A 24,642-nucleotide genomic window follows, 5' to 3' on the forward strand; every position below is an offset into this window, starting at 1 on the left:
GTTTGCAACGATCCCGAATAAAACCAACACCCCGTCTAAACCCAAGGGACATGCAAGCAAAAAAAAAAAAAAAATATGAATACGCGTCACCAATCCTCTAACAAACCAAACACCTAAACCGAAAAACAGACTTGCAAACCCCATATCATAAAACTATTATGCCCACTCGATAGCCCAGACATAATGAATTCATTTGCCACCATGAAAGGAATTTGTTGAACTCATAACTTTACCGAATTGATGATACTGACGCCTATACGTTGTAACATTACAGCGCTAAAGATGTACGGTATCGACATACAAGGACTTAGAGGGAAAAATAACACGTTCGTCATTAAAGAAATCACCGTGAGACGGTGTTGCGGAACCGCAATACATCACCTTATCCTCATCACAAAGACTAATGGGATTAACCTCCCCGTAAAAATTCAAAGGACCGACCACTGGCTAAACGAGTGCCTCCACGGCCTTTCCTGGGAAGCCGGATCAAACACCCGCGCTCAATTGGACGAATTAGTAAACTCACTGGACGCTGAGGAAACTATATATGTTAAAGGCAGGGAGAAGGAGACCATACTGCGTGCACATTTCAACACGGTAATCAATCTAGAAGATTATGGATGGCCAGGTATACCGGACATAAAAAACTACGGAACCCCGTGCGACGAACATTCAAAATTGAACCCGGACTTCAACTGCTCATACCAAAATACCGCAGCCATGATGTATTGGCTAAAAACAAAATTCTGTGGACCGGTGCCTTGTAGCCCATGGAAACCCAACCCAGACACCGCTTTAAAATCACCTGTGGCTAAAGACCCGGCGAAACAAGATCGAGCGCTCACCGCAAGGAAAGGGCTAGACGTCTTGGAATAAGTAGTCGAAGCCATCAAGGAAATTAATTGCAATATTAAGGAAGACGAAGCCTAAAATAAAAACCACCCATCGCACAAAAACACTGACGAAATATAACATCATCAAAATGTCCTAACCTCCTTCACAACCATACATCCTCACCAGAGCAAAAGACAATTCTATCGAACACCAGAATGTTCATTAATTACAGTCGATTTTCTTTTACGACCACAGAAGATCGAGATGGATCTCCGGCTAGCAATCCTGCCCCAACTGATCTGGATGACTATGACTTTAATCGCCTACGACGGCGGATCGAAAATGATGAACCTGACCATGGTATCTCTCCTCAAAGTAGGAACATGCGACCTGCCGAAACTACAACCTGTAAGTAGCACCATCAAAATGCAGCTCCTACAACTCACCGACTACTCAGAGGCACGAATCACGCAATGCAAAGTAGAGATACATCGATCGATCTTTCACTGCGGAATGCATTCGCATATTTCGGCAACTAGCAACGGACAACTCGAATATATATACTTTGTATCAAAAGAAGAATGCATACAATTTCGTAGATTTATTATCGTTTTTCACAGATTCATTGGATTCACTTGGATTTATCGCAGATTCGTCGTTATTTTTCATGGATTTATTGGAATATTTCGTAGATTTATTATCGTTTTTCACGGATTCACTGGATTCACTTAGTATTAACGTAGATTCATTATTATTTTTCATGGATTTATCATTATCTTTCATAAATTCATCGGATTCACTTGGATTTATTGCATATTCTTCATTATTTTGGATGGATTCATTGGAACGTTTCGTAGGTTTGTGATTATTTTTCACGGATTCATTGGATTCAATTGGATTTATCGCGGATTCGTCATAATTTTTCATGGATTTATTGGAATGTTTCGTAGATTTATTATCGTTTCTCACGAATTCATTGGTTTCAATTGGATTTATCGCGGATTCGTCGTTATTTTTCATAGACTTATTGGAATATTTTGTAGATTTATTATCGTTTCTCACGGATTCATTGGATTCAGTTGTATTTATCGCAGATTCGTCATTATTTTTCATGGATTCATTGTCGTATTATATGCATTCGTCGGGATATATTTGATATTTTGTGGGTATATTCTTATAATTAACGGTTTCTTTTGCATTCTCGCTTTTGATTTTAAAATTTTGGGTATCTGATTCTAAAGACTCCTCTGTTTTACTCATTTCCTCCAGGATTTGCGGTGGAATCCTCAGCCTTACTTCCGAGTCTGACGTATTAATTGCATAAAGGTACGCTTTACTATCTCAGTTTGCCACTAACGCGTTCCCTATGTAGAGGTAGGTATCCTTCGGTTTACTCAGTTTTTTCGAGATTGATACGGATGCCAAGCCGTGTCCTCGATGGAATTACGATAACATCTTCCGGATTTTTGAACTTTTCCTTTCCTTTAAGAGGTTCGGAAATTTCCGTCTTTAAATCGGATTTTGTATAACTGAGACACCCGTTAGATTCTACATCTAGGAGCGGTAAAACCTCGGTGCCTAGTTCGGTCTCTGCGAGTTTGTCGCAGTTGCCAGTCTGCGCTCTATTCCGAGTCGTTTTTTCCTGCTGGTTTAGAAATGGGATTTGTACGTTACCGAATTCTAATGTGCCTTTATCAAAATTTATCTGAGCTCGCTTTTCGTTGAAGAACTGGGATCCTATTATTCCGTCCTACGGGATTGGTAAATTTTCCGGAACTATATGGAATTGAGTTTCGGTTCCTATTACGTTTATGGGAACTTCTCCCATAGTTTCTACGCACGCGGGGACTATTCCGCTAAGATTAAATTTCTTTTGTTCGTTTATTTCGATTTCTGACCTTACACAGTTATTTTTTATAATGTTCAGGTCGGAGCCTGTATCCAACATGAAAGTACTCGGATTTTGTAATTCGCTCGCTTTTAATTTGATCGTAGGGATGATACTTTCTGGATTGATGATCGTGTTGATTGATTTGTTATCGGAATTTTGAAACGGATCTATAATTATTTGTTCCATATCGCTTGTAGGCAACGTCACTAGTTTTCTATCGGTATGCCCTATATTATAGACAAGGTGCGGTTGGGTGTTTTGAGAGCCTCCGAGATCGCACCGTCGTTCGGCAGGCTCTCCCCGTTTCCCGAAAACGAGACTTGATTTTCTCGCGGTATTTGATTTAATCTACCATTCCGCTGTTTAATTGAACATTCGCTGATTAAGTGACCGTAGTTTCTACAATATCGACAGTATTCGCGTGGTTGTTCTGTCTGGTATTCGTCAGGTCGGTTCGAATTGTAGGGCTGATAATTTGTTTGCGGAGTATAACGCGTTTGTCTAATTATTTGACTATCGTCGTACTGATTTGGACGCTGATTTCCTTGTCTGGAATTTGATTGTGACCTCTGCGAGCTAGGGTCCCTTGAATAAGTTCTTTCGCGGTACGAGTTATTGTTGGGATAAACGTTTCCGCGGTATTGATTGTTCCCTTGATAACGATTTTCGCGATATTGATTATTTCTAGGATAACCTTGTTGATTAGGGGAGTTCGACCTTCTATTACTGTAATTGTCTTGGTTACTAAAATTCGGAGGTCCCTGTTGTCAATTGGGACGATTTTCTCTTGAATCGTAACCGGGTTGCGGTTGGTAATTTATTTGACGATTTTGATGTTTCGGAAATTGATTTCTCGAGTTAGTATTATTTTGCAGTTGGTAGTGGTTCGAGTTACGTCGAGGATCCGAATAAGCATCTCTCGAATTATAATCATCCCGATAGTCTGCTCGATTACCTTGGATAACATAAGTTTAATTCCGAGGTTTACGGTGATCGTAATAGCTTTTATCTGAATTATGTTGGCAATCGTATTTATCGTGGTCGTTTACTCCGCATACAACGCAATTATATGGTTGAAACATCGCGTAATTTATCGTAGCGTCTTGAATTGTACTAGGTTGATCTCCTAGTCTAAGTTGGATTTTAATTTTCTCCTGTTTCTCTACTTTCATCGCCGCGTCGGCCAGTTCTTTTAGTGTACCGGGTACTGTGGGGATTTTTCCGTCGATTTCGGGTCTTAATCCGCGCAGAAAAGCGGCTCTGCCATCCGCTTCGGTATTTCGCGTAAAAATTTCGAAATCATCTTTACGTTGTTCTTGCAAGAATGCCTGTCTTATATTTTCCATTGCTTCGCGTACCCTTGATGCGTACGTCACGACGTCTTCATTCTGTCTTTGGAAAATTTTCCCTAGTTCACCCTGACACAGATTAACGGATTTGGCTGGTCCATAAAGCTCATTTATTCGCGCGGTTAATTCGTCTACGGTATCGAACCGTTCGTTCTAGATCACACGTCGAGCTACTCCCTTGATTTTATTACGTATTATTCGCGCGAGGCTTAATTCGACTTGAGGCGAAACCATTTCGCGTGCATCCTTGCATCCCTGCACAAAACTTCTAACCTGGGACGGATTGCCGTCAAACACCGGGACTGCCTCTAAGGCATCCTTAATTGAGATATAATGATAAGTCGGTGCGGGTAAGGCGGTTGCGCCTGTACTTGCAACGGGTTCGCTTACCATTAAATTCCTGAGGAATCTTAATATGTGTTTGGGATTGGTTTTCCGAATCAGGCGTCTGAATAAGTATTTGAGTGGGTTTTTCTGCTTTTCTCGAGTTCTCCGGAGAATTTTTATTCGTTGAATTAGAATTTTCGTTGGAGATTTGTGACTGTTCGGGAGTTAGGCTTGAGTTTCCCGACGCGTTCGTCTCCTCTAAATTTTCTAATTGTCCTTCAAATAATTGGGTGCCCTGCGTACTAACTTGTGATCTGAGTCGTCGGTCTGAAGGCGGAGTATGTACTACGGCTGGGCGTTTTTTATCGATAGGAGGGTCTTCCTTTCCCATTTAATGTTGGGATTGCACAATCGGATTTATTTGCTTGCAACTGGGTTGGAACTGGGGATTAATTGTTCGGGATTCGTATAATAGCGACAATTCCGGGGACTGCTGAGACGGGAGAGAGACAGGACAGATTTGATAGCGGGGAGCTTGAGAGTAATAAAAAAAAAATATTTTTGACTCGTTTTTATGGATATGGATAACGAGTTGGGGTGCTGTGATGTTCTGAACAATTCTCCTTATTTTATGGGTTCCCGATTAATAACCGATGCGTATGTGATGACTGAATTTGAATTTTTGTTAATAAGGTTTATTTTAACTTTTAGATTCCGTGTCGGAGGAAAAGGAGGTGGAAATCGTTGGAAGTTTGAACGTGAGGTATTCAGAAATAATTTTTGCCTTTTTCCTAATCTTTGCGTCTTCTTCGCTAATCGTTCTGGGTCGCGTTGGGGGCTCGAAGAGCTTATTTCTTTTTTTTATTCGTTCTTCTGTATCTCCCGTGTAATAGCAAATATCTTCAGAAGTTCCGATGGTATGGTTAGAATTCAGCGGTTTATTGAGATATCAGACCTTTACAGAGTCCGGGATTTCGTGCGGATCGTTTAATATAATCGGCTGAGTATATTGTTCCTAAAGCTTTGCTATGGTTCCGCGTTTCCTTCCGTTTATTTCGTTCGATTTTGGGAGCATTCGTTATGAGAACAAAGGGTATTTGTCAGAGGTTTCGATTAAAGGTTGGAATCTTGGTTCGACAGAGTATTTCGATGAAAACAAGGGATCTCAGTGACACGAGATCCCAGTAGGTGCGATATTGAAGAAATATTTGAATGGAAAATTTCCAGAGCGGATGGAAAAATTCTTGACTGACTCATTGATTTTTAGAATTTTGGCGAGTTAACGGGTATTAAAATTCAGGTTTGTTGAGTTATTTTATTAAATCGAGCGAGATTAGGATGATTTTCAGTTCGTGTCGGTAGCGCGCAAAACTTCCGCCGTCCGTCGGTCGCTACTCGCGTCACAAAAAGTTTTTCGCGATTATAACGTTTGGTTTCCCGGCCGATGCACCAAAAAAAAATTTTATATATGACGTCGGAACGGTACCTGGTGGAAATTTCCAGATGTTAGACACCGGAATCATTCACACAGCCACAGTTAGACTCACATCAGTAGTTTGGGTCACCAATTACCGATAAAGTATTGAAATACACCGGACAACGGGCATTCTGTCGCTCTAATCGAACGAACCGAGGAAGGAGTAATTATTGGATAAAAAATTTAATCAATTGGCTTACCTCTTGAGAATACTCTGGATATGATGACTTACAGCGTAGATTGGTGAGAGGATTTAACGGAATAACTGATTCTAATATATTTGGATACTTTGATTAACTTGGATTTATTTTACAAGTTCAATATTTCAAGTCACAAAAACGGAGTTACTTAGTGTAAGATCTTAAATTAATATGACAAAATGGAGCTGAAAGCTCGCTGGACTTTTGGGCAGAGTAACGTTGTATGAAAAGTTTAAATGCAAAAGGCAAAAGGATTTTACCGCGAGACTGTACCGGAACAAGATGACGAATCTGGTGGTAGAAACCAAGAAGACGATCGGGTGATCGGTGGCCGTTTTTATAGGGGTCGATCGTTGCGCAGAACGATCCCCTTCTTTAGATTTTGTCACCTTTTGCGCACCTTCCCCTTTTTCTAGGAATTCTAATTAGGACACGATCTCCTCGCCGCATGCACGCCTGTGATCTTAGTTCATTAGCTATTACTATATTGCAAGTTTTTACATATGGTATAACGCTGCACTGGTGCGGTGATGTAGGTGCGGGGTCGTTGTTCTGTAATTTTCCATTCTGCGTGGGCTTTGTTGTTGGGGCGCAAGCCCCCCTTGGCCCCTCGGCTACTGTGCTTCTTCCCCCGTCTTGTGCTATTGGCAGCTATTTCCTAATATAGTAATCGCAGTGCGTATGCGCTAGTGGTGACTCATGTTTTATGTTAGTGCCGTGTGCATTTTCAGGGTCACGATGCGCTTAATTCTAGTTCCTGTTTAATTCTTAATATTTTTACTATCTTGCTCGTTACAAAGTCCATATGTCATATTGGTCACTCGTCGTTTGTTAGTTTTATAGCGTGTATCTATATAAAATTACATATGTATTATAATTGATTACTGTCGGTATTCACCTGGAGTACAATAGCGATTTTTTATGAGACATAGTTGCTATTTGCTTAACATTATTAAAATCGCGCTGCTGCGAATATTCTTAGGTGTTTGTGTTATAATTATCTTAACAGATTTAGGGTATTTAACAATTTGATAATCCATAATTTTAGAGCAGGTTTACATGTGTGCTTTCGTATATAATTCTCTTCTGTAATTATTAATTCTTATATTGATATAAATCGGCTTGGAAGCTTCTAGAACGTTTTTCTTATGTTTGTTGGTTGCCTGTCATTGGGCGTTGCCACGTATGCATCTTTGAGTTTATTACGAGTTGATTTACCTTCAATCGTTTCGTCGGTAAGTTTCCTAATGTGTTCTCTAGATGAAGCTCTGTATGGCTCCACATTGGAGATCTGCATTGCCTTCAAAACGTTGCTCGTGTTGCCTTCAATACGGCGTTACGGAGGAAGGTATAGTTCATGCTGGATAATTAGTATTTACGGTTTTGAAGGTTTTGCAGTCTCTGGTTTTATGGGTTATTGCAGCAGTGCTATCTTTACATTATATTGGTTATATATTTATCTATGGTTTTACAGTTTTCTATACTCCAGGCTATATGGTATGGCGTAAGTTGCTTATAGTTGGTATGTTCCGATATACACTGCGAGCACTGTAAGGTGTGTCGTCAATTTAGTATACTGCCAAGCCGTTCCTGTATAGTTAGCTATACTGGTTACTGCTTAAAACGGAACGCAGTACAGTATACTGTGATCGACATTTTTTGGCGTTAATTTCATTTCATACATAATATTTGTTTCACATTGCAATTAACACAATTTATTCAAATTTTCCATTTTTGTTTTTAACGGCCGATATTTTTAAATGACAATATTCAATAATAATAATTATCAATAGTGGAAGCTGTTAAATTTCTGAACGCTGTTGATCACGTGATCAAAGCACTGAGAGCACCTTACCTCGAAAGCACCAGTGTTCACAGTAGAAAAATGGCGACGATTTATGACGTCATATATTTCCCTAGGATACTGCGACTGTATACTGTCCGTCTATAACGGAACGAATTTCTCCCCAGTAAGAGCACTGAACAGTGCTCGCAGTGTATATCGGAACATACCCAGTATAGCTCTCAGCTCCGAATGCACAAATGGCATTGTCGAGTGCTATATAATAATTGGATATAATCGTGTTAGTTAATTATGGTGTTAATATGATAGTGATATATAATAACGTATAATAATATTATATCTCTTTGTAGTGCGAAGATCTCGTAACATGGTTTTTAAGCTTTGGTTAGTGAATGTCATAGTTATTTCCATCTAGGGATATTCCAAATAGTTAGACAGTTGTTTTAATCCTTTTGGTTACAAGATTCTCGTACTTCGAGTGTGGTTAGTTGATAAAAGTAACATGCAGTAATAATAGTCGATAAAACATACGGACGTTCCGGTCGGATGTTACAGTGTGAACGAGTCCGGTGTCTAGCATCTGGAAATTTCCACCAGGCGCCGTTCGACGTCACAACTATGAGGCAAAATAATCGAGTCGGTCGATTCATGGAGTTTGAAAAGTAATCGGTTACACTCGATTAGTCGGGAAAACAAAATTCCATTTAATTGAAAATCGATTCAGTGCTCATGATGGCACGACCGTCTTTCTACTTATGAACCGGCACCTCCACTCTGACATAACCTAAGTGATTAGTAGTTGCGAATTTGGTTACGAATACCGAGACTTACCGTTCGGCTACCTCGCCTAAACATGACGGTTCCCAATTCTAAGAACTCATTTCTTACCTCGCTCATAGTAAGTGTTCAATATATTTACGTAGGTGCAGTCGAATTTGGTTATCAGCAACATTACCCGGGCTTGTCGCTCTTCCGTGAACTGTAGAATCACTCATGAAAGCACATATGATGCTCATAACCACATTTATCACTGTACTTAATTTTTCACGCAAATTTTTCATATCATTCTCTAATAGCATCGACAACAATATTCAGTAAGATCTGGTGTTATGTTCAATACCATTTAACCATTGCTGAGATCTGCAAACTTTTCCTACATTACCTTGGCATCCTTTATTATTGAATTGTCTATTTTAGCATTCAATAATTCCTTAATATTCATCATCTTACTTATAGTCTGGCGGTGCTGCAGGAACTTTTGTAGATGTTGCGTTATTCCCGCTAGATACTTTAAAAACTCGGCTGCAGAGTCAGAGGGGATTCCTGCAGTCAGGTGGTTTTACGGGATTGTATCATGGAATCAAACCAGTTATACTTGGCTCAGCACCAACCGGTAGTTACCTAAATGACTTATATTACATTTTAAGTTGGTTATTGCAAAGCCCATTACAAAATCTTACTACAGAAAGTGATTAATCATTAAATATTTCAGCTGCATTGTTTTTTGTGACTTATGACAGTGTCAAAATATTCCTAAAACCAAAAGTTGATGAGAGGCATCACTTTCTCATTTACATGGGAGGTGCCACTTTCAGTGAAATGGTAAGGACAGTAAATAAGGCTTTCCATTGGAAACAAATTTCCCGATAGGATAAAAATTTCCCAACAGGATACAAATGATTCTATACCACTTGCATCAATGAACAATAGTCAAGCATTAGCAGAACAAAAAGAAAAAAACAGAAAATAACTTCATAATATTACATGAATTACCAAATAATTGAAAAACGCTTTTTTTTAAACCTCACTAGAATTGTTTAAAAATTTCACATGATTTTATGTTCTGTGAAAAGGGACAACATAGTCAATTTGGAATACTATTTTGTTGAGACCAATTAAACGCAAGGTCAAAGTTTGAAACATCAATAGCACAAAATATGTAAGGAGAATTCTAATTACTCAACCAACGTCTAACGCTCTTCATTTCTGGTTTTATTCAAAAATTTTTATTGTCTCAACTGTAAAACGGCACGCTGAATTTTTTCATAATTTTTATTCTACCAGTCAATTATTTATAAATATTTAAAGCTATTTTAGAAAAGACCATATTTGAAATGCTGAAACAATTCTTAAAAATTGTATTTTCTATCCCAAACATTTCAACACCGGTCCCATGATGGAACGATTTTTTTTCTCTATTTTTTATTAGCATTTTTGATTTTTGATGAACTAAAAATTGCTAAAAAAATATGAAAATTTGCTAAAATTTGACAAAACGTTTCACTTCGAACATTTCTAAACCAGTTCCATCATAGAGCAAGATAGAAGTAGTCAAAAATTGTTTTTTCACATTGTTCCATGATTGAACCAGTCTAGAAATGATTGGAGTGAAAAATACATGTTTTTGGGAATTATCAGACCGTTTAATATGTTTTAGTTGACCAAAGAAATTGAAAATGCTAGCAAAAAATGCAGAAAAAATCGTTCCATCATGGACTGGTCTTGAAATGTTTAGAATAAAAAATAGAAATTTTGAAAATTTCAAAGATGGCCGTTTTTAAAATCGTTGTCGATATGTTGGAAGCAAGATGGCGAAAGACATGGATAACGAGAGTTCAGAAGAGTGCTTCAATAGCATATGTAATTCATAAATATTTCTGTACAGGCGTTTGCCCAAAGCAGTTTAAAGCGGGAGTTGTTCCAATTCACGAAGCTGGCAAAGAATGTGATTTTTAGCCAACTACAGACCGATATCGTTATTGCCTATTCTTTCCAAAATTTTCGAAAAATGGCTAGCAAAGAGATTAATGAGTTATCTAGAATATATAGGAGCACTAAACAACGCCCAATACGGATTTCGCAAAGGTGCATGTACCAGTTCAGACACAGTTAACCTCACGGACAGTGTACATGGAATGCTTAATTTGAAAAAGAGAGCAACTGTTGTACTTGTTGACCTTGCCAAAGCGTTCAACACACTTCACTGACGTGCTGCTGAATTAGCTAGAACAATATGACAGGGGGTATGTAACTGAAATACCTTGGAATGTTATCAACCAACACTTCACAAAATTCCCATGTTGAGCATGTTTACGACAGGTACTAAATACAAAATAATTATATCAAATATAATACGCTCTCGTTGAATCTATACTTTCGTATGGGGTTGTCGGGTGGGAAGGTGCTAGGGATAACGTCCTAAACAAGCTGCAGTCTATTCAAAATTGTATTATAACAGTTATGTTGGATTATAACAGTTATGAAAGGATAGACTGTACCCCACAGATGTACTGTACAAAAAGAAATCAAATGAACGTGGGGCAGAAATTTTGCTTCAGTACGATTGAGCAGTGTCAGCGATAACTAAATGCCCGGTAATCCGCAGCAGAAGTATGAGGATTGCAGCAAATAGAAATATAACGGAGAACCGGTGCAAACAAAGTATAGGCCAGCACTCCTATGGATACATTATGGTGAGGATAATGAACAGCATGACAATAGACCAGCGAGAATCAATATTGAATTCTAACAAAAACGTACGGAATAATGTACTGAAAGTAGTGGTAGAAACATTTCCGGTTTGACACTGAGAATAATAATGTAGTAATATAAGTGGCAATATTATTATCTAGATCAACAGTTACCTATATCTATATCAATAAGAGTGGTAATAATCCTTGTCTGACAGACGCGATGGATTATATGAGATGTAATAGAGAACTCTTTTCTTATTATTTTACTTTTTTATATTTAGTTAATAATGTTTGTTCAATAACTGTCTAGTATCTAAACTCTTATGGTAGTATGGGTTATAAAGGGGTTGCAGATAAATGCTTGCAGCACTTATGCAATCTTCATACTTACCAATGGGTGGGCTGCTGTGCGGCAATGCCACGTTTTATATTGCTAATTATTCACTACTAATTACTGGAGGTAGTAGACACACCTATATATGTATGATATAATGTATTTTACAACGCAATCAATAAATTGAAATTAATTAATTTATAAATAATTTACGGGGTGTACAAAAGTTCTGAACAAATTCCAGTTACTATTTTAGAGTTAGGACAGTTGCATAAAAACTTTTGAACAAAATCAAAAATTGTGAACGTATCAGACATAGTTCCAGTTGGTATGGAATGCCGCATAATCACAAAATTCAATTACATCATCTGTTATTGATGTGTTAGGGCATAGCAAAGAATAAAGTAAAGCACTACTCACATGAATTCAATTTCCTTCTTTTTGTGCCTTCTCATAGATTTTGAACAGTGAGATTGGTTACATTTTTTGTCTTTCCTTTATTCACTAACTTTCTTTTATCGTAATTGATCAAGCCACTAATTAGATGACATCATATAAAGTCATAACATGTTTATAGTTAAATTCCATAAAACTACAGGTAGCCTGTTTAATAAGAGTACCAGTTGAAGTAGTGAAACAAAGGAATCAAGCTCTGCTATCTGGCAAAGAACGTCTTGGTATAAAGTTACTGTATCGTGGCTACTGGAGTACAGTTTTGAGGGATACTCCATTTAGCCTGTTACAATTTCCACTGTGGGAATACTTCAAACACAGTTGGAGCCACAAAGTCGATAGGGAATTAAAACCATGGGAGGGAGCCGTATGTGGTGCGGTTGCAGGTACATACTCGTTTGAATGTGGAAAATTATTACACCCCCCCTCATTTGTTTCATATGAAATGTTCCCGGATTTAAACGAATTATATTTCTAGGTGGCATCTCAGCAGCAGTAACTACACCACTGGATGTAGCAAAAACTAGAATAATGCTTTCCAGTGTAACAGTTGGTAGTTCTGAGTTGAAAATTTTCTTTGTCCTTAGGGCATTGTACAGAGAAAAAGGAGTGCAAGGGTATTCATGAATTATTATTGCCTGAATATAAGGAAATGTGACAAGTGCGAAAAATATTAATGAGATTCAAATGTTCGATATTAGCTCACTCCTTGCAAATAAATTCTTTTATTTTTAAGTGTATTCCCCACTATTTGTGTAAGGTAACAACTGTATACTAATTCTGGATAAAAATTTCAGGCTATTCGCTGGTATTTCGCCACGTGTCGTTTGGATAACTGCTGGCGGTTTCATATTCTTTGGTATTTATGAGGAGACAAAAGTTATAATGGGAAAATTATTTTCAACGAAAACCAGAGTACCTAATCTATAATTGAACTTGTAAACACGGTTGATGGTAAAAATTATGCGGTGACATTGAAGCACCTCTGTACATTTCTTGGGAATGCATAGAATCACGTCGCTGAAACATCCATGCCTTTGTCCATACAATTTTGTTGAACATCCATGCTACTCTCAGTAAATCAGGTATATTATAATATACATATACCCTCAACACAAGGATTACCAAGACAAACTTTATTGTGAGGCTTATGGGAAAATTGCAGTTTTTGTCAATTACCAACTTTGATTTATATTAATCGGGAAATAAATTGCTCAGGATTGACCCAATTGTGAAATTCAAATATCGCTGCGTCAAACTAGATGTTGGGTTGAGGCGGCAATGTAGACCGGCCAGGTAAGAGAAGCAATTCACTTTGACCAGAGACGCTCTGGTGTTGATTACATTATATATTCCTCATAGAGTTGTACACAAATTTTCCATTTACTCATTTATTACTATTGAATTGAACTTAAGTTGATCGTCGACATAAGCAAATTTAAATATGAATTTTAAATACAATTGGAAATGATCTACTGTTCATCGAACCCTCTGGAAATGTTTATCACACATAAACACAGATCGTCGTGACCTGTGGACATTGCTCATCAACGAATGACATCGACGGTAACAAATTGTAGATAGATTATGCTATTGTCTGTTAATCTTCGTTGCCACTTTAGTTAAGTTCAGTGCATAATAATATAAGATTTGTTTAATGGTATGCTTATTATTTTTTCTTCGAAAACTCTATTAAACTTAGTTTCACCCATTTAGTTAAATTAGAGTCCTCGAAAAAATAGAATTTGAATTTCATAGAACTAAAGCCAATTAATAAAATCAACCGTACTAGGCCAATTGGTGCATTTTATATGAATGATTGTATGACGAATGAATATGATATAATGATTTATGCCAGCTCATGAAAATCTTTATATATATTATATAATATATATTGCAAGTTGAATAATCTGTTAAGTTGTGCAGCATTCTTTTGATAAATAATTGATGCAATTTGTTTAATGTGTTTACCCGTCATCATTGTGAAATAAATAATTCATCAGATGACAATTAAATTGTTACAGTCAGTGTAGGCTGTCAAAAACAAATCACACTGCATATGTAAAAAACAAACACAACATAATGCTTTATTGATTGTAAATATATAAATTGACTCCAGTTGATGTGTAAAAAAATATATCATGTATACATATTTCTATAGGATATGATTTAAAATATTTTTATTTAAATCCTTGCTTATTTGTTTATATAAAAACTTTTTCGTTTTACTTTCTTTATCTAATTATAGAATATATTCTTTACTTTCGAATTTTTTTATTATTTTATTATTTTTTACTTTTCGAATTCATTTTTATTTGTATGAATCATGATTTATCCTCTCATTACTTGACTTTATTTGGAAATAAATTGTGAGATCACGCGCACAAATTACAGGTGATCATTTGGTGAAAAAAAATTTAGGCAGTTCACCTCTTCTATAATGATGAAAATCAATTAACATTTTCTTTCCGTTCAAAGCTTTGATTTTAATCTATTCATCAAAGTTTCCAATTTCATTGCTTTCTGAAGACTACCAGTAATCTTCAACTTGCCTGTCATAAAAGCTGTTGCAGGTTTCAGTTTACCTGCCATAGAAAAGTTGCATTCAGTTTACAATTCTGATATATTGTCATTCAAACATAGGATGCATTCAACGAAAATCTAGGTGCTTGATTAATTGTGAATAAAAATTAACGTGTATTTCAATTGCAATCAACTAGGTGTTGAATTACTTACCACCAAACATTGCAAAAAAGTTTTTCGAGTCCATAGTTAATGTAGCGTCAGCTGGTTGCCCAGGCTCACCTTTGCCAGCTGTGCCTTTACCATTTTTCAGATCTATGAACCATGTGCTAGCTTCGTCTCCTGTTAAACAGAAAGAAAAAAATGCATTAAACATGACTGGACTTTTCAACCTTTGAAGCTGAGGAGTTTGCAAAAACCCCATTACCGTATGGGTTTGTGTATGAATTGACGTTTTTAGCGCTACTTGTAAGTCCGGGAGCTAGTACTTTGCTTATGCACGAGTTTACCTTCACAAGTATGTTGGAAAAACAATTATTGAACGCAGTCTCAGATACACATGTCAAATGGTATTTAAAATAATACTATATTGGCTGAATCAATCTCAAATCATGCAGGCTACCGGAGAAAAATTTATTTGGGCTATAATAAAATATACATGTCCGCTTAATTTGGACGCGAAAGAAAATACTTCAGTTACGAGCAATTATGGAATATGACCCCCGCTAGCCTGCATCATTTGAGATGGATTCAGCCTATTTTATCCATGAAATATGGTTGGGAATATTTCAGTAATTACGATATAAAGATATAAATTACGATATAAAGATTTAGAAAGTGTTACTGAAGTTAGTCATGTTATGTTCAATTTGAAAGCATTTCCTGAGAACACAAAACCATTTTTACGAACCGTATACTGCAAATCATAGATCTCAATTATTTACAACTTTCCGAAAGTGACATTATTAAACGGTTTTTTTTAGCGATGAATGGCTTTCATTTGTCTGATTTTAATGAATAATAGCTCATATAATTACAGACGAATTCCTTGTAAATCGTCTGAGTTTTTCCAATAAAGCATATATTCATTATTTGTAACCCATCACTTTGAACTGCACCATTTTCTTTTTATTAACTGATCAGTTGAATAATGATGTCGTTATTCGACGGTTTGTATGGGAAACGGGTTGCGAACAAATGGAACTATGTGATGAGCTAATGATTTATCAAAATTGGACAAACAATAAATATGTAGCCTTGCAATTGTAAAATGCTGAATTTAATATAAAGTTACAAATAATTAGGCACTATGAGTAGAAACTTTCGATATCATTTTTTTTTATCCTGAATGGATGTTGTTCCAATCGAATTTCCCTCTACCGTCAATTATACTATTAAATCTTCGTATTATAATTTTTGGTATCGACACTATTTTGACCAATCCATAGAAACGGTACATTCTTATTGAGCGATGGTTTAAGATGCCAGTAAAAAGATAGCAATAGGGTAGCTTTTACAGTGTTAACTTTAAGTCTTTGAATTCGTTACATCAAAGGATAATATTTTAATGAGAAAAAAAAGGTTATATGGAAAAATTGACTTCGGTCTACCTTTGACGTTAAATTGAAAAATTGCTCCAGTCTTGTTTACTAGCTCACTGCTAAGGTTAGCTTGTATAACTGTAAATATCTCCTGCACTTTATCGCCGCCTGAGTCAGTCACCTTGGTATCTTTACTGGCAGCTTGGTCATTCAGTGCTTTGGTTGCGCCTCCTTTTGCAAAAGTTCCTAAGATTGTGACTGGATCAATGTCTAAGAAGAAATCTGGCATCAGCTTGTCCTTGTATTCTGAAAATGTCAAATAGCATAACATGAAACGAAGATAACTATTTATATGATACACTATTTTCGTCCATATGTTAAATTAAAATAACAAAGAAACAAGGTTGCGCACCACTCATTTATATCTACATTACATTAATTTTAACCACAATTGAAATATGATGAAAGCTGCTTGTCAAATTCATTATATCATATATGTCAGGAAAAGAAAAACAATGTATAATGTTGCACCAATAAATGTTTACATATTGTTTATATTGCTAAATTCATTTCACTTATTGAAACGGAAAAATTGACATTTGAGTGCAGAAGCTATGAAATATTGTATGATTTCATATTGGTTGCATGATTCCTGCTATTACAACTGCAGTTTCATTATGGTAAAACAGCTGTGCATTGTGTAAAATTATTAAATTCGATAACTTTTACTGGACTGATTCAGTTTCACAATTTTGTAACACAAGTTACTCCTAGTAATCCCACACGTCTAACAATATTAGATGGAAAAAGTTTTAGATGTATTTTTTGAGCACTCTTAGACCATACATTCAGTAAAAAATAATATTTATCAGAAAGGTATAATCACCTGGGTTACACGCATATTGTGTGAAGTCTGTGACACCTTCATTTCTAAGATAATCTTCATCTACAAAGAATTGTCCCGTTACAGACCGTGAATCTCTGCAGAGTAGACTGTAGACAGTGTCGGCAACAATTTCCGGTTTTCGACTGTGATTACTAGAATCCGGGCCAGTCAGCATTTCAATAGCTGCAGTATGTATAGCTAAAATAAAGAGAATTAGTTATACAAATGAATAACTGTTATTTGGCTCGCAATTTTTCACGTATCAATCTGAAACTCAAATTGCAATTAATTGTATTTTGAAAGTACCTGTCTTAGGCCATACTGCATTTACTGCAACTCCATTTTCTTTGAATTCCTCAGCCATACCAAGAACGCACATCGACATACCGTACTTGGCCATGGTGTAAGCAACATGAGGAGCAAACCAATGAGGCGCCAAGTTAAGTGGAGGGCTTATATTAACAATATGTGGATTTGGGCTCTTCAATAAATATGGAAGACATATTTTAGATCTGAATTATACAAATGAAACTGTCATTTTATTGTAATTCGAATCCAATAAACGAAAAATCTGAAATCTGATTCAAATGAATTCAAGTCTTACACGAGAAATGTTCCTCTTGTATTGATGTTGTGCATTAAATCATATCGCTTCATATCTGTGTCCAAAGTCCTCGTCAGAGAAATAGCACTGGCATTATTAATGAGAGCGTCTATCCCACCAAATTTTTTTACTGCATTCTCTACTGCCGAAATGACCTGTGTTTCATCCCTGACGTCTACTACACACGGCAATGCTTTGCCACCCGCAGCTTCGACTGGAAAGTTGAATTATTCAAATATTAATACTGTCTACAAGCATTGAATTACTACTGTTCCTGTAAAAATACAATAATTTAATTATTATAGCAGTTAGTTCTAGAGGAAAAATGTCAAACATTCTCAATAAAATACATATATAGTAAAAACACATTATGAAAGTGATGATAAGAAGATGTAACAACAAAGAGGAACAAATGGAAATCCTATAATGCAGAATTTTATATTTCATTATCACAAAGTTGAAGTAAATACGGTTGTATACACTTAGGAAACTTTTTACAGGTTAGTTCTACAATCTGAATGAATAAAATACAGAATAAAAAATTTGAGCTAAATTATCGACAAGTAGCAGCGATATAATGTAAACTAATTGAAAAAAGATAATTCAAATGATATTCTATTCGTGACAAGTCCTAAAGCTTAAGTAATAATTTAGTAATAATGCAACTGACACTATATCACTTTGCTTGTCGCCTGCTTGAGCGGCTCTCCCTTACCCGCGTCTTGCCTTTGGTAACGAATAAATGACCATTATATGTATTATATATTGTATACTCGTATGTGTTATAAATTAAATCTCTTACGCACATACTTTTTACATTACATATTTACTTTCTTTGGCAGCACTATAAATGGTTCCAGGTAATTTTGGATGAGGATCAGCAGTTTTTGCAGCAACAACAATATTGGCACCATCTCGAGCTGCCTTCAGAGCAATTTGTTTTCCAATGCCTCGCGATGCTCCCGTGACAAAAATCGTACGCCCAGCGAGTTTCCTTTGAAAAGTAGACAAGATTCATGTATGACGTACAATATATACATGACATATGGTAGGAAAAATTTAGCTATACTGTAGAAGTTTGTTTTTATCAACAGAAGCGGTTCGGCCCTTCAAAATAATTAGATAATTCTAGAGTGAATTCTTATGCAATAACCATGGCCAAGACACAATGCCACCTGTTGTGATCAAAACTAACATCCATACTGTACAGTAACACTATTTGGGCCTTAGTCTAGTTGTGACCGTCAAACTTGTATAAGTCAAAATAAATATACGAATAAAGTGGAACCTAACAGTGTTATTATCGTCAAATCCTGTCTCCGGAATATTACATCCTTCACAATTCATTTTTAATGTAACAATGGACTTACTTTGCGATATACTCACAATCATAAAAAAGTTCAGACTAAAAGTCTTAACCAAGGAAGTAGATCGATTGTTGTTCGAATTAGAAATTTTTTTTATCTGTCATCGTTCAAAGCTAAAGCTGCTGATCAATGAATAGGGAACTTTGTAGCGCACGAAATTTTAGTGAAAGATGTTAAGAAATCAAGAATGAGCTCTATTATCGTGTTTCTATATTAAAAATTTTGAAAGTGTACCGAGGTATGAGTGTAAAGAGATTCGAATGTTTTAAATCTCCAACATAGTATAAGTCTATTTATATTCCAATGTTGAATAAAACATTAAGAGACTGCAATGCTCCATTTTGCAACACAAATGTTTGTCATTGTTTTATTTTTCAGTGTTTACTAAGCAGATAAGAAACTATAATGAAAGTCACCTTGTATACGCCAATACGATTAATAAATCAAAGGGAAATGTGCAACAGCTTGTTAGAAATTAGTTAGAGTCTATCGAGATGTTTTAAATGCTTATCTAATCTAATAAACAAGCAATTTATAAATAACCAGTTTAAAAGATATCCTACTGGATCAGAATGATTGTGATTAAGTAATCTGACTAATCTTGATGTTTGCATGATCATTATTTCGAAGTGAGAACATCAGTAATACATAAGTTTATTGGTCAAAAATGCACCTTGGAACAATTAAGATTTTTCTTGAACAATTCTTCAAGTCAAGTGGGTAGAAGATTTACTGATACAGAATAACACATACTCATAATTCAATTTAAAACTTGATCAATTCATTCAATCTTTATAAGTGGCACAATATCCGCAGTTCAGACCTTAATTTAAAAAGTACCTCCTACTGGTACTAATTCATCTGGTTTTATGCGTGAGACTGTTAGGAAATATGAATATGTCTTTTTGGATTGAAAACGCGACTGATGCAATGAAAGTGCCTAGTACTTGAACTTTGTATTGTAGTCCCAGTAACAAACACTCAAGCTAAAGTAATGAGTAATTTACTCCAACGATTCCAAACAATAGTAATAAAATGTTTGTGAATGTCCCGAGTTCGAGTTGCATGACTATATTTTTGTTTAAGGTGGTATGAAATCATTGCCTTGAAATTATGGAACTTATGGAATGTATGTAAAAAAAAATTCCTGAAATTTATATAGCAAAATTTGAAAATAATTATAATACTTAGTTATCTACGAAAATCAGAATTGGTCTGCAAATTATTTTATTACCAAATAAAAATGACAAATACATACAGTTATTTACTACATCAGTTTTCATTGCAACGAAATCGTAATTCGAATCATAAACAGGTCGAAAATGGTTGTAGTTTGACTACTTACCCCGTATTAGTAATCATTTTTTCGTAGATTGTCAACTTTGGCAGAATGTAATGTGTACTTCTCGATTACTCCTAGCAATTGTTTCGACTCAAGTTGAATGAAGCAACGGCTCCGGCTATGAATACTTGATACGTATTTAATTAGAATTTCCGATTATGTCAATTCCAAAGGTCCACTACAATCTTTGATTAGATATTCAACGGGTGTATAATACGCACGGACGTTACGTCCTACGGGCAAGAACATTAACGTTACCAGATGCCCAGGCGAATAAATGAATAATATTGTATTCGGCTGAGCAAAATTATCGTGCAATTATCGTATGTTGGTAACAAGTTTTATCGTACTAATTATCGTACATTATTACGGATAACGTACAACATAACCATACTTTTTCTTAACGTGTAATAAATTTCCCAAGTTAAAACATTTATCCTTTGGTTCTTACCAATAATCAATGATTTTTTCTAATAGAAAAGCATTGAGATTACATAGGTATTTATAGCCCATAATGCTTATCGTGCTTATATACCTGCGTTGCGTTCCGAAATTAGCTGGCAACGATAAAAACTCTCTAGAAAAAAGGCGAAGCTAAGCACGAACTCGGCAGCGCAAAAGAGATAAATGATTGCTGTCGGCACTAGAGCTAATATCAAAACGCATCCCTTGACATCCCTTGACGGAGCATCTCAATGGGGGACTCGAGAGACTGAAGGCTGTTGACCAGCGTACATCCTGTCTCTCTCACTTTGAACGGCGATCAGCTAACAATCAGTGAGAGCGCAAGAGCATAAGCGCAAGAGAGATGGCATATCCTGGCTGAGGAACGGGAAATCATACACTCGCGCCCGTTCCCTTCGACTCATTTTAAACTTCGATTAACATTGGAAGAATCGGGCTTCGGTAACAGATGACAGACAAGCATTCTATCTACTGAATCATGGGAATACTGGAACGCTCGCCATAACGTAGCGGGTGCAGCAGTGCCTGATAGAGTCTCTTCGAGAAAGATAGAAAATTGGGTGCATTGTGTTCTTCTGAGATACTCGTTTTTGATTGGCAATGAAAGAGATAGGCAAGGGAGTACTCCATTTCTCGTTCGCTAACGAGGAGAATATTTCCATCTTTGTTTAACCTAGCTATGGGTGAACATATATGTGGATAGTGGGGATAGACTGGCGGCGCGGTCTTTTGTACACGGTGCACGTTTCAATATTATTATATTTCACCGGTTCTAGCCCTAGGTTCTAGCATTCTACACTGTGAATATCTATAGAAGGACAAGGGGCGTAATCATGGAACTTATTAAAAATTCTGAATTGCTGACATGCCAACTGGGGAACAATTCGGTGCAGATAACGATAAAAAAGATGTGTATCGTACGCTCCCATGATTATCGTACAAAAAATTGGATCTGACCCTCTAGATATAGGGAGCTTTCCAGCAACGACACAGAGCGACACAGAGCGACACTGTGTCGAACATGGTGCTTTCCAACAACGACACAGAACGACACAGTCAGACACAGCTGCGGAGCATGGTTGGACACTGTGTCGGATTCATTGCTGCCAATTTTTTAGTTAGAGATTTTATTTTCAACGCATGGTATTGTTTATATTTACTTATTAAATGTAATGATAATCTACACGCGTTTCACAAATATTTTTTTTTCCTGGAGCGCTCAATGATCCTAGATTTTTCGTATAATGCATGAGCGGACTCTAGTGACTGAATTAAGAACCTCAAAGCGTTCCAACAAGCACCAAGGCACAGTGTTCAACCGTGTAACACAGTGTCACACTGTGTCTCCTTGCTGGAAAGCTCCCATAGGTAATAATTTTTCAACCCACGGTGTTGGATGAGCATCGTTTACACTGCCGGCTGCACGCCGCATACTCTTTTTTGTTTGCTCCTCGGCCTGAGGCACGCGGCCCGCCGTGTGAACGGTGCTCACTTAACACCGTGGTTTACAAAATTGTCAGGGATATGAAGAGAGTCAGAATCTATCCAACTTTCTATACATGTACGATAATTATCGTACAAAGGGAATGAGAGGGAAGGAGATCGATCTCCATGCGACCAGTTCGCCAAAACATACGTTAATGTTTAGGTCTTTATAGTAGTACGGTATTATATCATTCGCGGTGCTGATGGACAATGTGTGGCTCTGACGACGAGACACGTATGTACACTTGTGGATAATGAATCTGAGACGGCTAATTTTTCACACTAGACAGTTGAGTTGGCAGCACAGGAAACGTATAACGCCATAGTCGGTCGAGCGCGAAACAAACGCAATCTCAATAAACGTAATATAACTCATGACCGTCGAATCTAACCCTAGAATATCGCGGGGATAATGACTTGTTGGATTGACACGTATTCTAAGGCCCGTATTCATAGTCAGTTCTTAAATTTAAGCACGGTCTTAACTTCTCGTTTACCATGACTTGAGATAGGACTTCAGGGTCTGAAGACCGTGCTTAAATTTAAGAACTGACTATGAATACGGGCCTAAGGTTAGATTCCACGGTCATGGGTTATTTTATGTTTATTGAGATTGAGTTTGTTTCGCGCTCGGCCGACTATGGCGCTGTAGGTTTCTCTGTGTTGCCAACATAACTGTCCAGTGTTTGAAGCAACCACTAGGTTTGTTCGTGCTAGCTACACTCTACACTCGCGATTCTAAAAAGAACTAGGGTAGTGTACTAGGGATTGCTGGGAAGTGTACATCGGCTTCTCGAATGTAGCTTAAGATAGCGCGAACGCAATAGTGTACACGGGCTTACATACAGGTCTGGCAACGATACCAATTTTTCTACAGAGCGGCGTGGTTCTCTTGCTCTCCGTGGTTCTTAGTGTTTGAAATAGCCATGTCGTGGCGCTGCTATCTAGGGATGTACGTGGGGCAGGGATGGTAGGGATGAAAATGTGCCAATAATAATATTATTATTAGGTTGGCGCTGCATTGCGCACGCGTTGATTATGCATCCCTCGATCACAACGCTGACCTGGTGGCCACTAAGTGAGATAAATAACCGGCCGTGAAATGAACCACCCCCACCACCTTCGTTGCCAGATCTGTATGTAAGACCGTGATAGTGTAAAAGGTGCAGAAAAGTGGAGACAAGAAAATGGCGCACGTTACGTACAGTCGTTTTTTTCCTTGAAACACTTATTAATACAACAAATTAGTATATAAGATAAAGCATTTTTGGAATTTGTTAACGGAATCTTTCATACCTTATGTTTGAAGTACACCGTTATCAAATTGAACGTTGTTTTTTGAGTAAAATACTGTACTGCCTTGTTCTGATTTGTAGTGAGGTTATGGGTTTGTTGTCACTCGTGAGTTTTAAGATATATATCGCATCACACTTCACTAACGTGGTGGAAAAACCTGTAGCATTCATGCGAATTGAACCATTTACGCTTTTTACACTTGGCCTAGACCGCGTGTAAAAAGTGTATACAAAGGCCGTGTTCGTAAATTGACTGACAACACTGAAAATTCCCTAGGACAGAGTCAGAGCTATTCACGAACTTGGAACCGCAAAAGAGATGAAAATCAGTGGTATTACCATGTCGTTTTACCATCTGGTACCGCTTCGGTCGACTACAGCGCTTCTGGAGGTTCAACGTTGAACTAAATTACAGACTTCTCGTGCATCAGAACGAGCTCCTGTCACCTGAAAATCGCCCGCACAAATCGTGCCATATTTACAGAAAACTGACTGGTGCTATAGGTTTTCCCGGATTACGTGTGTGTTTTGTACATCGGTATCTCCCTGGCAAAATTGAAAGAAATTCTGATATCGTACAAGCGGTGAATATTCAACAAGTCGCTAGCCCGATCGGCCATGTTTGACGAGACGTGATTTTATTGAGTTCATCATTATTTTTATTAGACGTTATCAGTGATCTGCGATAGCAGTGACTGAGATACAGACGTACAATTTTAATCGAGGGATGTTTTGAAAATTTTCCCAGTCAGATTCGTACCCCCATTTTATCAGGATTTGTGCGGGCGATTTCCCCGCTTCTGACGTCACAAAATATATATAGGACATGCCAGGTCAGCGGCACCTTAATTAATTGGCTTACCTTTTGAGAATAATCTGGATATGATGACTTGCAGAGTAGATTGGTGAGAGGATTTAAAGGAATGACTGATTTTAATATATTTGGATACTTTGATTCACTTGGATTTGTTTTGTAAGTTCACTATGTCCAG

General features: G+C 37.0%; 3 protein-coding genes across 5 annotated transcripts in view; 2 read left to right on the forward strand and 1 right to left on the reverse strand.

Annotated features, from left to right (window-relative positions):
* The window catches only part of Ent3 (equilibrative nucleoside transporter 3), a 75,073-nt gene extending 69,901 nt beyond the window's left edge, over nt 1-5,172 (forward strand). Inside the window, exon 11 of the mRNA XM_069133485.1 lies at nt 5,113-5,172. Within this exon, the coding sequence (XP_068989586.1) occupies nt 5,113-5,157 (45 nt within the window). The 3' untranslated portion in view covers nt 5,158-5,172. The remainder of the gene's footprint in view (nt 1-5,112) is intronic.
* A 3,114-nt stretch (nt 5,173-8,286) lies between these two features.
* On the forward strand, nt 8,287-14,728 carry LOC124213127 (mitochondrial S-adenosylmethionine carrier protein). Of its 3 annotated transcripts, none has more exons than XR_006881823.2 (7): nt 8,287-8,780; nt 9,119-9,275; nt 9,375-9,484; nt 12,288-12,528; nt 12,621-12,759; nt 12,940-13,227; nt 13,308-14,728. XR_006881823.2 is itself a non-coding variant. In XM_046614050.2 (6 exons), the coding sequence occupies exons 1-6, from the start codon at nt 8,736-8,738 to the stop codon at nt 13,070-13,072; spliced, it is 825 nt and encodes a 274-aa protein (XP_046470006.1). In that variant the 5' UTR covers nt 8,287-8,735; the 3' UTR covers nt 13,073-14,728. The 3 variants fall into 3 exon arrangements, 1 of the variants encoding a protein (XP_046470006.1); XR_006881824.2 differs by having other exon boundaries at nt 13,361-14,728; XM_046614050.2 differs by having other exon boundaries at nt 12,940-14,728.
* Nucleotides 14,205-20,657, reverse strand: Hsdl2 (Hydroxysteroid dehydrogenase like 2). Its single transcript, XM_046614049.2, has 8 exons — nt 20,409-20,657; nt 18,527-18,690; nt 17,697-17,910; nt 17,399-17,604; nt 17,093-17,290; nt 16,276-16,512; nt 14,879-15,007; nt 14,205-14,727 (listed from the first exon to the last, which is right to left on the reverse strand). Exons 1-8 carry the CDS (start codon nt 20,423-20,425, stop codon nt 14,615-14,617), a joined length of 1,278 nt encoding a protein of 425 aa, XP_046470005.1. The 5' UTR covers nt 20,426-20,657; the 3' UTR covers nt 14,205-14,614.
* Nucleotides 20,658-24,642: the final 3,985 nt, after the last annotated feature.

This window comes from Neodiprion pinetum, chromosome 2 (genome assembly GCF_021155775.2).
Source record: "Neodiprion pinetum isolate iyNeoPine1 chromosome 2, iyNeoPine1.2, whole genome shotgun sequence".
Lineage (NCBI taxonomy): Eukaryota > Metazoa > Arthropoda > Insecta > Hymenoptera > Diprionidae > Neodiprion > Neodiprion pinetum.

What these genes read in the sequence shown, in the direction of transcription:
- LOC124213127 (XM_046614050.2), top strand. Translation starts at nt 8,736, where the DNA reads ATGACGGTTCCCAATTCTAAGAACTCATTTCTTACCTCGCTCATA. An exon ending in CGTATGTGGTGCGGTTGCAG is followed by an intron (nt 12,529 to 12,620) that starts GTACATACTCGT and finishes TTATATTTCTAG; the next exon opens with GTGGCATCTCAGCAGCAGTA. An exon ending in AGAGAAAAAGGAGTGCAAGG is followed by an intron (nt 12,760 to 12,939) that starts GTATTCATGAAT and finishes TAAAAATTTCAG; the next exon opens with GCTATTCGCTGGTATTTCGC.
- Hsdl2 (XM_046614049.2), bottom strand. An exon ending in TTATAGTGCTGCCAAAGAAA is followed by an intron (nt 17,911 to 18,526) that starts GTAAATATGTAA and finishes TCAACTTTCCAG; the next exon opens with TCGAAGCTGCGGGTGGCAAA. An exon ending in TTTTCAATTTAACGTCAAAG is followed by an intron (nt 15,008 to 16,275) that starts GTAGACCGAAGT and finishes TCTGTTTAACAG; the next exon opens with GAGACGAAGCTAGCACATGG.